Here is a 12,660-nt window from a genome sequence, read left to right on the forward strand (position 1 = left end):
CCCTCACATAAAAATTAATGTACACTTTAATCACCTCAGTTTTCTGCTTCTCTTTACTGTTTAACAGCCAACTAAATAAATATAATGAACAAGGGATTCTGTTATGATGTGCATTATTAACAGGATTGTTTATTAAATTCTTAATCTGTAACATCTGCTTTATTTGTTCATTGAAGACAAATAGTAATTTGATTGCTGGAAAATTAATAGCTGCTTCAGATATGCACTAATAAGGAACTATTTCTGGCTTTTAAGTCCGAATTTACAGTGAACAATTCTGTACCTAAAATAATTTCGTAGAAGAGGCATATACAATAGATTCTTAAGCAAATCTTTCACTCCCTTCAATTAAAAAAAGCTTGGTACAGCATCATGCTGTGCTTTAAAACAGAAGGCAAAAGAGTTCCTGGATAAATTTTTAAACTTCACATTTTTCTAGCCAGTAGGAACATATTTAATTATCTTTTCTATGTGTGTTATTGCATTTGGCGCTGTTTCACAGCGGAAACCACAGATTAGAAGCAGCCGTATTCTGCAAAATTTGTAATTAATCTTATAGTTTGAACAAAGAAAAAGAGAAAATTTTACTCCAGGTACAGAGAGAAAGAAACTGAACAAGAAACTGACAGATACTCCTTTGCCTCTGCACTTTTTTTTCTTAAGTGCAGTCAAATTAAATCAATATATAGAAAAACATTTCATTTGCAGAGCAGCATTCATAGCCATCCACCAAACTGCAGTTTGTTTGGTAAATAGACTCTGGACAGGTAATCTGATGAGAGAGAAGTTAAAACTTGAATTTCAGCCTTCAGTTTAGATGCTGCCATAATTTCCAGCTAAAAGAGAAAAAAAAGAGCAAAAATTAATGTATATAGGAAGTCAAGTGAGAAAATTCCATCCACTCATTGTATGTGCATGTAGAGCTGTAAAGTGGTTCAGAGAGACATCTCAGACTTTCTCAATCTTGCCTTCTTTTAGCACTACAAAACCTGGCTGGTTGTGCTATCCTAAGAGCTTGTCAGATATAGGATTTGTCCTGTGGGGAGTAAGAAATAAAAAACAATAGGTTTATACAGACCTCTTTTTTCCACAGTGGCTGACAAGCAATGTAAGGTCTCTTTTGAATACTTGCTAACTTATTTTCATCTTGCTTTGTAAATGGAATCAAGGCATCTTTGCATATGTTTAATCTGAAAAGAAAATAAAATTCCTAAATTTTCTCTCGCACTTAAAAATATATTTATCTATCTTATTTCCTTATATTAAGCCAAAATAATGCATGAAAAGAGCAATGGATTTAAATGGATTTTTATGCAGTAAGTCAGACTGCACTTCCTCTCTGTGGAGCAGAAGGGTACTTCTTTTTCTTTTGAGGAAATAGCTCACCTCTCGAGATCAGATGGAAGGAGACCAAGCCACTTGACAGAGGGAACAGTGAGATGATGGGCCTCAAAGGACATTGACTAAAATAAGAAAGGTCAGCTATAACATTCCTTGATCTTTAGTTTGACTTGTGATGTTCTTTTTCCATTTCTCTACTGACCAGTTCACACATCAGGTCCTGCCCTCTGCCTTCACCTTTATCTGCCTGCCTTCTGTGTTGTGTTTCCATACCTTCTCTGTAGCCATGTAACATGATAATACTCTCTTGTTTCTCTTGCCTCTTTTTCCATAATGTTCCACACTAACACAAGCATCCCTAAGCAAATTCTCACGCCAGAATGAAATCTTCACCAAAATAACATTATGTTGTGGAGAATCACTCATCTCACCCATTAAGTTCTTCTCCTCCCAAGGTCCCTCCAGCCTTCATTCCTCTTCTAAGGCAGAAACAAATCTAAATGGTGAACCCTTTTCTATTTGGACTGACTGAAAACTGCCTGTGCAGCAGAGAAAAACTGTGAAATATGGTTAAATTAAACACCTGGCAGTACTATCATTTTTTTTGTTGTTGCAGGAAGAAGCTGTTTCTGCAGATACACAAGGCCTAAAAATCACCTCTTTGTGTTGAAACAAAATGGTAAAAAGCAGCACCCATTCTGACAAAGGCTGTAGCATTTCATGCATTCCAGCTTCCAGGCTGGGCTACAAAACAATGTATTTGAAGGGGAAAAAAATATACTCACCACAGATCCATATTTGTAGACGCACATTATTTCTATACCTGGGTTACAGAATAGCAAAAGTCAAGTGTCTGCCTGCACAATGGACATGTTTAAGGAGACTGTTTAAAAAAATCAGTTTTATGGCACAACTGTTATGGCTTTATGATTAGTGAGATTCTTATGGTTTACACATATCTTTGGATTATGTCAAAACAATCAAAATCTCAGCATGTCACCTTCATATAGTTAAATGTTTCATGCTGTGTGCAGTCCATTCAAACCCAAGGATAATGATCTCTTTTACACATTGTCCAACATCTCTTATTAAAAGTGTCCTTCTTTATCCTGTGTAATTCATATCTCTTAATAATATTTCTTTGAGCAGCTGCTTCTCAGTTTGCAGTAATCTCCCTGATTTAAGGTGGGATCGATGTAGATACATCACCTTCTGATTCTGTTGGATTCCTGAGCTGTCAGAACCTTCCCATTAAGAGTGAGAAAGTACATTCTAAACAAATTTTGCTTTCCTTTTATGCCTTTGAAGCTCTACAGATTTACCATGTGGATCTGCATCCATAAGGGTGAAAATAGGAATTTGAAAACAATCCCACAGCTTCCTGACCAAAAGTCGTGTATTAAGATCTGGTATGCCTCTTCCCTAAAGAAATGAAAAAAAAGTAGATGGTTTTAGAGTAACTGAAACAACATCTGGCTACACATGTGTTTACATTTGCCATTTAAAAGCAAGCAAACAAACAAACTGCTGGCAGAAACATTTCTCCAGCAGCTGTTTTGCAGGGAAAGTTCTATGCTCCTATTTTGGCTTTGTGCAGAGAGAGGGCCAGGCTGGGAACAGCTGGGCAGGTGTTCTGGATTATGGGCACTGCAGAAGCACCAGACATCACCCTGTTCAAGAAATTAATTTGTAAGGTCTGGGAGTTGATGCACAGATATATGTTGTTGTCTGCATGGGCTGGTGTAAGAAGGCCACTGTTTTATCTTAAAAAAATACTTATGGCACTAATGGAACATTATAAAACAAGTCCTTGCTATGACTGACTGACTGAGCTGAACCATTTGTGGCACAGCATAGTAGAAGTGCTTATCTCTCTTAGGAATGGTGAAATGTTTTTTCCTGATTGTATGCATATTTCATTTACACATTCCTGTTAATTCCCCTGGCTCCATAGCTCTTTCAGTACAATCCAAAATCAACCAATTCTGTTTCATTTGGGTTTGCAAAACCTCAGGTCCAGAAGGACAAAAGGTCACTCAACAGCTGAGCCTTTCTGAGACTGAGCAGCAGCTTTGCAGCAGCACAGGGAGCTGATAAGCTACCAAGCTCTAAGGAGATGTTTGGAGGAAATAAGTCTTTAGAACATGTATTTCATATTTCTGTGAGGATAATTACATTTTAAAAATTATTGTTAAATATGTTTCAAATTAATTTTATTATGGCCTTTTGCCCAAGTTTGAGCAGCTCTACAGTGCTAAAGTATTCCTTCAATTAGGTGTAGCTGGAGGATATGAAACATAAGGTGCATACCGTGATCATGATACATGGACACACTTTATTGAAGAAGTCATCATCCAGGAGTCTCTGGAAAGTTGCATCTTTTTCTACAATTAATATAAATTTGGCATGTGAGGTTAAATCTTTTGTGTTAAGGCCAGCTGCGTGTAAAATGATCCATCACACCAATCAATTAAAACCAAGTGCTCTAAAATACCTGTTCTGGAGCCAAGAGCAGTGATCATGACTCAATGTCAGAGCCAACAAGGAAAGCAAAATTTACCAGAACATTGTTTAACTTGGAATATTCCTTGTTTTTACTTTCTTTTTTTTTCCTTCTATGATTAGAGATCTTGCTCAAAGGATACTTTTAATTCCTTGAACATTAGATGGCACCGTGACTGCCTAAAGCAACAAAAATGAGATGAATCATTTCAAATAGAGAAAATGATATATTTTAAAATAACAACATTAGGTAATGAAGGACAGGATTTCATCCTGAAACCACCATTCCTCCTCTATATGCAAGATCAGTTCTTGCATATAGACAATTTTCACCTCTTTACAAGTGTATTCAACCATTCATATGCACTATTCTGTAGTGGTCTAGGAGTCCTCCTGTCACAACAAGATGCTTTTCAAAATTATTTGTGCCATTGTTGCAGAAAATTGATCATCTTGTGGTCATGAAGAAGATAATAATGTCCTGATTAATGTTTTGTCTGTCTTAGCCAGAAAAAAAGTCTGCTTGGTGTGAAGATTGCAAATTTAATACGGACTTTAAACATTCTTTTTGTAAGACCATTAAATTAATTCTTTTATTGACCTCTAACCTGGTTTTATGAATATTTTAGAGCAACAACTTGAAGACATGGTGAAGTTTACTTTACATCTTCAATTAGGCTTGGCTGAATCTGGCAAGCATATGGGCGAGAAAACAGGAACTGGGGGAAGAACTTGGTCGAAGAGAATGTATATATGGAAGTGTGTGGTCTGTTTTAACTCCTGACTATAAATCACCCCCAGTGCCAGGGTGGAACAACTCAGCAAATAAAAATATGGAGATCAGTAACAGGGGACTTAATGTTTACATACAAAGTGTGATGGGCAGCTAAGGTTGCCTTTCAATTTTGAAATGACCAAGTAAGTCTTACAATAAACATTTTTGAGAAAATTGTGACAGTAGTCAGCAAGACTGAGTTTTATTTCTGCTTTCATACTCTGCACTGCTGTAGAAAATCTTTCAGGTCTAGACCAGTTGAATCTCATCCCCTTAAACCAATTTTGACTTGTTTTCTCTCTGCCAGTGACAGAAATGCTGTATGTCCAGAGTGCCCATGATTCTTTGCTTCAAGAGCACTCATTTGACAGAACACTGTAATATAAATCCTAAGATATATAATATATACACCTTCCTCTTCAAGGATTCCATGGCAGAAGGTAGTGCTAAAATCCTTATACAAAGATTTATTCCTGGTGAGTTTAGAGCTAAGCTTCAGAATTACAGTTCAGTTAATAAGCAATATTTTCATCTATTTTATTCACCCAGGTTTTAATGCCTCAATTTGCCACAAGCAGAAGTTTGTGTAATAAATGTACACTGTAACCTGAGCTCCAAGGAGTGCAGGATGTCTTTATATACAAGCAGATGTTATGGATTGTGTTTGTGGTTTATTATACATACTGTTGCACTGCAGGTACAATTCACTTTTGTACCATCTTCCTCAGTGTAACTTAAATTACCAGCAACAAAACCTTTAGTTGTAGACAGCTGGAAAAAAATAGTAAGTTGTACAGAGTAAATGGGAAGTTACTATACTGCACAGACAAAGCAAGAAATCCCTGAGAAGAATCCTGACTGGTCCTAAGCAGTGATTCACTGCCATCAGCCTTTTAAACACTAAGCAATGTTTTATCCTCATGGACCTAAGGAGTTACTTACAATAAATAATTTTAGGTATGAAGAAACTCTTGTAAGACGTGAGATACAAGTCAATATGACAGGTAGTTACATTTGTGATGTACTTTAACATTTCATTTAACCCCCAAATTATCAATTCATTTGAGTAGAAACTTATAAATGGGTGTCTTGCATTCTGAAGTTTCAGCACTGCCTTAACTAGATGATAACAAAAGCCCCTGTGATTTAGTGGGCAGTTTGTTCCAAACCCTTTGGAAAAAGCAAACTCTGAATTTTCTGTGAAGAAAAAACCCTTTTGAATGCCACAATAAACTATAACTAAGTTTTATTAGCACCAATAAGACTTTTTATTTTAACTATCTAATTCTAACTGACAACTTTTTGTGGTATTTCCCCTTTCAGTTTAATCAGTTTAATAAGATTCGGAAATAATGACAAAAATATTGATAAGAAGCCACTTACTACATGTAGACTTCTCCGAGGTATCTTAAGCATGCAAGAAATGTCATTGATTATTTGGTCCACAACACTTTGGCTCCCAAACAGTAGAGTATCTGAATAATATATATCTCTACCAAAACAAAATATTGTATTTGTAACTATAATACTGAAACAGCTGCAGGCCCATGAGAATTTTATAAAGAATATGATTAACCAGATAAACCTAAAGCATTCTGTGTACAGGAATCCTGCAGGTTTGCATCCTACAGGTTGATTTTCACAAAAACATACTTAAAACACAGCTGCATTTGAAATTGCAGAAACTGACTCCATTACCTTTTAGTTGCATAAGTGTTGCTCTGCACCATCTTATAGATCATTGATAATATCTTGAGCATCAGAGCTGAAAAAAATACATTTTACAAAACATTCTATCCATTTTCAGAAATGTGTATACAATAATTTGTCTTTATATAAGATCATATTTTTGTCCCATAAATAAAAGTTTGAAATGTACATTGAAAATACAGAGAGATTGTACTATTCAATAGACTCATTAATTTCTAGCATAATGAGAAAAAATATGAGGGAGTTAAGTGAGAGAATGTATTCACTAATGTCCAGGCCAAGAAATGAAATGACTGAGTTGGAAAAAGAAATGAGCTTATTGTCTGTAGTCCAAGATTCCTTTCCTGGCCAGCTTTTTGAAGAAGGGTGATATTTTCACATGAAGACTTATTAAATATGCCTTTAGTTGATATCCATTGAGGGAGGGGAGAAACTCTAACAATATTGTATTAATTTCACTGTCACTCACTATAATTAAATAGAGGAAAAAAGAGAAAAGCTGGAAGGCTGATCATAGTATCAGGTTATATCAGCCACACACTCCCGAACTGTGGTGCATAATATTATAATTTCTGGATGGTTTTTTTATGAACTTGGGAACTAAGGGAAAAAAAAAATAAAGAAAGGCCTGAGAACTCCGCTTTGGACTTTTTTTAAACTTACCAAATCTTCTTGCAGATTGAGGGCAGTCACTTCTTATTTGTTTTGTTGTAGAACCTGGTATCATCTGTAGACCTACAGAATCTTTAAATCTGACAAAATTCAAACAAACACAATAAACTGCAAACTCCCTGAGTACAGGTAAATTGGTCTCTGCAAGGTTACTCAGAGTCAGAAACCCTTTCCTATGATCAAACACAGCAGTGCTATTTTCGCACTCAGCACAGAAAACATCAGCTTGGGTGGGCTTGGGGTGGACAAAAGAAAAAGGCAGCAAAAGAATTTCTCGAGAAGATCGTTCAAGACCAAATTAAAGTATAAAGTAGATAAGTTTCCATACAGAAATAGAGGCAAGAAAAGTATTTTATACATGTTTAGAACTGTTAACCTCAGTAAGTACTTAGTATGAAAACAAAGGAATAAATGAGAAGAAAAAATCTGAATCATTATTAAAACAAAAATCATCCGACACAAGTGACTTCCTGATGTAGACTGATGAAAAAGTGTTTCTATTTCAGAAGACATATTATTATCTAAATTATGCCCTTAAATTTTTATCAGGATAGCTTAATTGTATTCTGCTATTAAGGGTTGGAAACAAAAAGGGGGTATATCTTCCTCTCTAAACAGTTGTTTAACCTAAATGAGGTCCACTATTTCATACTTCACCATTTCCCATCTGAAGGTGCACACTTCACCAAAAGAATCAGTTAGTTTCTTAAGGACACTTCATTATTTTACTTAAAATTGATTTAGAGCCTTATGATTCTGCCTTTAAAGCATTCTTTTTCATTTCAGAGTTCCGTATGTACTTTTAAAAAGTGCTGGTGGTTTAATGGCTATAATTTTATCCTAAACCACATGATGTTTCCAAATTCGTTTGTCCAAGGTTTTGCTCCGTGCGTCCTTTGGGTGGCAGAGCACGCACGCTGCACAAATCTACAGGGACGGCCCGATGTAGCATCTGCCTGGCAGCTTTAAAGTAACTTTATTGCCTTTGTGTTGTAACATTTTAAAGTTGTTTGTGCTTTTCCCTTGCCTGCTCCCAACATTGTAACTGAAAAGGAGGAAAAAGGTAATCAAAACTGTCCTGAATTACTCTCAGGTTAAACACCACATCACTCCCATTCTTCCCAAGACTGTTCTTACTCCCATATCTATAGATTACACTTCTTCACCAGAAATAATGGTTCTGCTCTTTTTGATGTGATTGATGACTCTTATTTTTAACATACTGTGATCTTAACTTAATTTGAACATTTTCCCCCATATGTTTTTGGATGGTAACTAACAGTTCACATTTGTTTTTCTAGCATGGAACACCATTTCCCCAAAGACTGAAAAGTGCAAAACTTTGTTGGAGTATTTTAATTTTACAGACATCTGAGGGAAACATTTTTGTCAAACTATCAAGACACAAACCATTAAATTCCCTGGAACCTACAAGCCTTTCAGTTAACTGATTACCTTCAGGCCCCTCAGGTTTTTTGATTGGCAGAAGTTTATTGTTCTCATTAAATGAGTATTCCACCAGAGTGTTATGCCTGGAAAGTTTGCTGTGCTTCCTCAACCTTAAATGTTTGTAATGTGTCCATTTACAAGCACCTCTGCAATTTTATCAGTCTGAATATCCTTTAACCCACTGATATCCAATGCTGTTAAAAGGCCAGAAATATGTTTGTGTCTTCCTTTATTCTTTTGTTATATATTGTAGAAATCAGCTAATCGCTCAGGTTTGGGGATTTTCAGTTTAAATGAACTCTTTGGAATAATACTACTGCATAAGTAGCTTCTACAAATCACAGAATGTGCTGTAAAGGAGGACAGATTTCTTTTTCTCTGGTCCTGTTTATGTCAGCTGGCAGAAGATCTGAAATTTAAATAACATACTGGAAATTTGGTTTGCTTTATTTTGCTGGTAATGAACTGAGAACAGCACACAGGTAAGAAATACAGCAGGGAGAGGTGAGATGCGTCTTCTCTGAATAATAAAAGAATAAGTTTATCACTATCATTTAAAGAAATATGATACCATGAGGAAAAGAAAAAAAAGAAAGAAGAAAATAGGAAGCACTCAAAGGGTTTGAAGGACAGAATTGCCAGTAATTTCTTCCAGCCTAAATCAGTTTTTTTCACTCTAACACAGCCTATCATTTCTGGTTTCTACTGTTTCCAGAAAAAGATTGTTTATAGGACCACCCTTTCCTTTCCAACCCCTATTACAGTAGTTTTACATTTCCCTTTGTGCTATGGTCTGCTATTACTTAATACATGATGTCTGTTCAGAGTGGTTACTAAGCATTATTTTTTATTTGTCCATTACTTTTTAAAATTATTTATTGATTCTAATGCTTATAGAATGATTATGTATGATTAACTTTTCTGGAAGTTACATAATCAAATTCATATTCATGACATTTATATTAATAGAAGCCAGGACATTGGAATATTAACTACTTACTCAATGTTCCTCCAGTCTGTTCTGTTAGCCACTGTGAGAACAGGTGCTTTATTTTGAGCCAGGGTTTGAAATATACCTTGGATAACATTTTCTATTGCTTCAAGAACCTCAGAACTGAAACAAAGAGAATTAATGACACAGATCATATGATAAAATCTAGTTCTCCTTTAAGTTTTTGAACTATCCCACTCTTACAAAAATCATGTGAGCCAAAACTGCTTACAGCATACTTTAGTTTCAGAAGTGTGGAGGAACGCCTTCATTTTCAAATTTTGTTTTGCTCTGTTTCCCTAAAGCCTTTGCCTTTCCATTGCAAATGCATGACTAGAGGACACAATTAAAAGTATATTTCTATTCAATCCTGTAACCATCAAATTTTTCACCAGCTGAACTTCTAGACCAACTGGCTGGTTTGTGACTAATGATTAATGTTTTACTATAAATGAGGTAATATTGGCTTTGGCCATGATTTTGGCGAAGTTGTTTTTAAATGCTATAAATTTTAAAAGTGTTCAAGAGTACAAATACTTCCTGTTGTACCATTGCACATTAACCTTTTGATCTGCTGCCCTGAACAAACTGCTAAGGATTTTAATTACACGAAGGCTCAGGCTCAACAGACGCACCATGGAAAGAATCAAATCTGTATCTTTCACCTAAAAAGACAAAGCAGCTTTGCAGCAGATCCCTTACAGCAAAACTCCAGGCTGGTTTGAGTGTTATGACAGATGCTTTTTATTTTCATAAGCAATCTGACTCCAACATTTCAGCTGTCCTTAAAATTACAAGTGTACTCTGCACTGTCCTAAGTCTAGGTAGGAATTAGAGAATTCATGGAACTTATTTTAGCCCAAAGTTTTATCAGTAAAGTCCAATTCTGACATTAAGTAATATGCAGAGAAAAGATGAGTCAGTATCAGTGCATGCCACACAAAATGAATTATATCAAATCAGCAAGAATGATTTTTAAGATTAAGTAGGTTCTCCTTAAACAATAAGGAGCTGTCATTAAAGCTCCATTCTATCAGAATATGTTTCTCCCATTTTATGACTTAGCTTCCATACTCTCTCCACTTTGCTGGAACTTAATTATATTTTTTTTAGAGCAATTTAAAGTTCCAGAAGAATAAAAAATTAGTGTTGAAGACAATAAAAATCTGTATGAGCAGATGGATGAAAGAACCTATAGGTAGGAATTCTAAATCACATTATTACTTTGATACTCATAAATATTTTACTTATTAATTTGATCCTGTCCACTTTAACTATCTTAATATTCCAAATGTACTTCAAAGTTTTCTGCAGAATTTGCAAGTCCAGGTTTCTGTTCCAATCCCAATTTCCCCACTTGTAAGCCAACAGAAATTGGAAATATAATATGCAAAATGTAAAATAGGAGGAAGAGGGCAGGAAGTCTCTGTGTACCCCCTGCTGATATTCTGTCTCTTTTTGCAGAGATTATTAGAATTTTAATAAGCAAACATATGACACTGGCCAAGTATGCCTACTTAAAATTCACTGTGGTGTAGTTAACAATGACATCTGAGCAGAGAAGGGGAAGGTGCTGCACAGCTCACAGGGTTTGCCTGGTCACTTCTAACAGGTTGCAGCAGAATGGATACTTATTTCTATATAAAAGGAGAAATTATCTTCAACATAAAGGGCAAAAAATATTTATATTATAGCACCTTTAGCAAACTAACAAGATAAACAAAAGAAACAGTAACAAAGAAAAATCTGCAATGTAATAAACCAGCACACTTCAAAAGTTAGTACTGTGTATCGCTAAAGTTTTGAGCCAGAGATCAAGAAATCTCCAAAGAGTAACGTTAATAATATCCTTTTATTTTTGAAATACCTTCACGATGCTCCCAGACTGTTCTAGCTGCTGAGGCTGATATGCTGTGTACAGAAAGACTTTAAAATTGGTGAGGTTTTTTTGTTGGTGTAATTCATTATGCTCGTTTTGTCATAGTATTTTGTATTTCAGTAGCCACAGACTTTCTGGAGAGGTCTGAGGGAATGAAGATTTTGTTTGCAATTCGAGACCCCATTTGTTTTAGAATTTTGGATTATGTTTTTGCTTTAGCATGAGCCTGTTTGGTGCAATAGTGTTCTACCTACTTAAGCATTACCACAGAAAGAGAGTAGAGGTGCTATATTTCACATTTTTTACCTGGGGACATGACTTTCCTGACCAGACAGACTTGATTCCCTGAAGCTGGCCTTGTTCCCAGCTGGTGTTTCAGTGGGACACAGACCATGCTCCTCCATTGAGGCTGGTGCAGGTCAGTCCAACTTCTCTGGATAGGGAAGAAGCCCTGTTAAAAAGAGACAAAAAGAGGTTATCACAGAAATTGGAAATCACTCTTCTGCTTGCTGGATGTAAAACTCATGACCTGAGCTCAAACCACAGGGTCACGCAGAAAAGGCGGTAATTTGTTGTAGAAACCAAAGTCAAGGTTTTCCCACCCTTCCTGAGTGACCAACTGAGGGCTTCTCCCTCCCTTCATAATAAGCAGGAGCTGGCACACGCTGTCCTGACCACCTGAGGGCTTTTTCCACCCACCCTGCCTGACTGAGGGCTTTTCCTGACCATCCTGACCAACTCAGAGCTTCTCCCACCCTTCCAGACCAACCAAGGGCATTTCCTGCTCTTCCTGACCAGCCAAGGGATTCTTCCACTCTTCTTAATTGACCAAGGACTTTTTCTGCCATTCCAGAATGACCAAGAGCTTTTTCTGGCCTTTCTGATCGGCTGAGGGCATTTCCTGCCCTTTCTCACCAGCTGAGTCTTTCCTGCCTTTTCTGACCAGGTAAGGCCTTTTCCTATCCTGATTGATCAACTGAGAGATTTTCCCACTTTTTCTTAACCAACCAATGGCTTTTCCCACCTTTCCTGACCTGCCAAGGGCTTTTTCCACCTGTCCTGACTGACCAAGGGCCGCGCCTGCTGCTTTTGGTGCCTGAGGGCTCTTCCCGCCTTTTCCTGACAGACAGGCGGAGGCCCCGCCCACCCTGAGGGGCCATGGCCTGCGCTGGACACTGACCCTCAGGCCCGTCCATGGAGCTGATGGCTGACCACAGACCCCACAGCACCCCGGCTTCTGGAATAAACCCAACCAGGCTGGCTGGAATGTGCCCAAAGAGCCAATTGCTTCTCATCCAGCCATTTTCCTCTTCTCGTAATCTCAAATGTCCGTTCCTGACT

General features: G+C 36.8%; 1 protein-coding gene across 1 annotated transcript; it reads right to left on the reverse strand.

The window, feature by feature from the left end:
• Positions 1-630: 630 nt before the first annotated feature.
• Positions 631-12,431, reverse strand: SPO11 (SPO11 initiator of meiotic double stranded breaks). The gene is made up of 14 exons (XM_015647095.1): positions 12,354-12,431; positions 11,626-11,770; positions 9,450-9,563; positions 6,992-7,080; positions 6,317-6,383; positions 6,002-6,110; positions 5,303-5,389; positions 3,987-4,023; positions 3,652-3,761; positions 2,664-2,763; positions 2,127-2,164; positions 1,387-1,463; positions 1,079-1,190; positions 631-836 (listed from the first exon to the last, which is right to left on the reverse strand). Exons 2-14 carry the CDS (start codon positions 11,721-11,723, stop codon positions 717-719), a joined length of 1,158 nt encoding a protein of 385 aa, XP_015502581.1. The 5' UTR covers positions 11,724-11,770; positions 12,354-12,431; the 3' UTR covers positions 631-716.
• Between the last annotated feature and the right edge of the window lie 229 nt (positions 12,432-12,660).

Source organism: Parus major, chromosome 20 (assembly GCF_001522545.3).
Source record: "Parus major isolate Abel chromosome 20, Parus_major1.1, whole genome shotgun sequence".
Taxonomy (NCBI): Eukaryota; Metazoa; Chordata; class Aves; order Passeriformes; family Paridae; genus Parus; species Parus major.

What these genes read in the sequence shown, in the direction of transcription:
- SPO11 (XM_015647095.1), bottom strand. Translation starts at nt 11,723, where the DNA reads ATGGAGGAGCATGGTCTGTGTCCCACTGAAACACCAGCTGGGAACAAG. An exon ending in CAGGAAAGTCATGTCCCCAG is followed by an intron (nt 9,564 to 11,625) that starts GTAAAAAATGTG and finishes TCTTTGTTTCAG; the next exon opens with TTCTGAGGTTCTTGAAGCAA. An exon ending in ACAGACTGGAGGAACATTGA is followed by an intron (nt 7,081 to 9,449) that starts GTAAGTAGTTAA and finishes GAATTTTGTCAG; the next exon opens with ATTTAAAGATTCTGTAGGTC.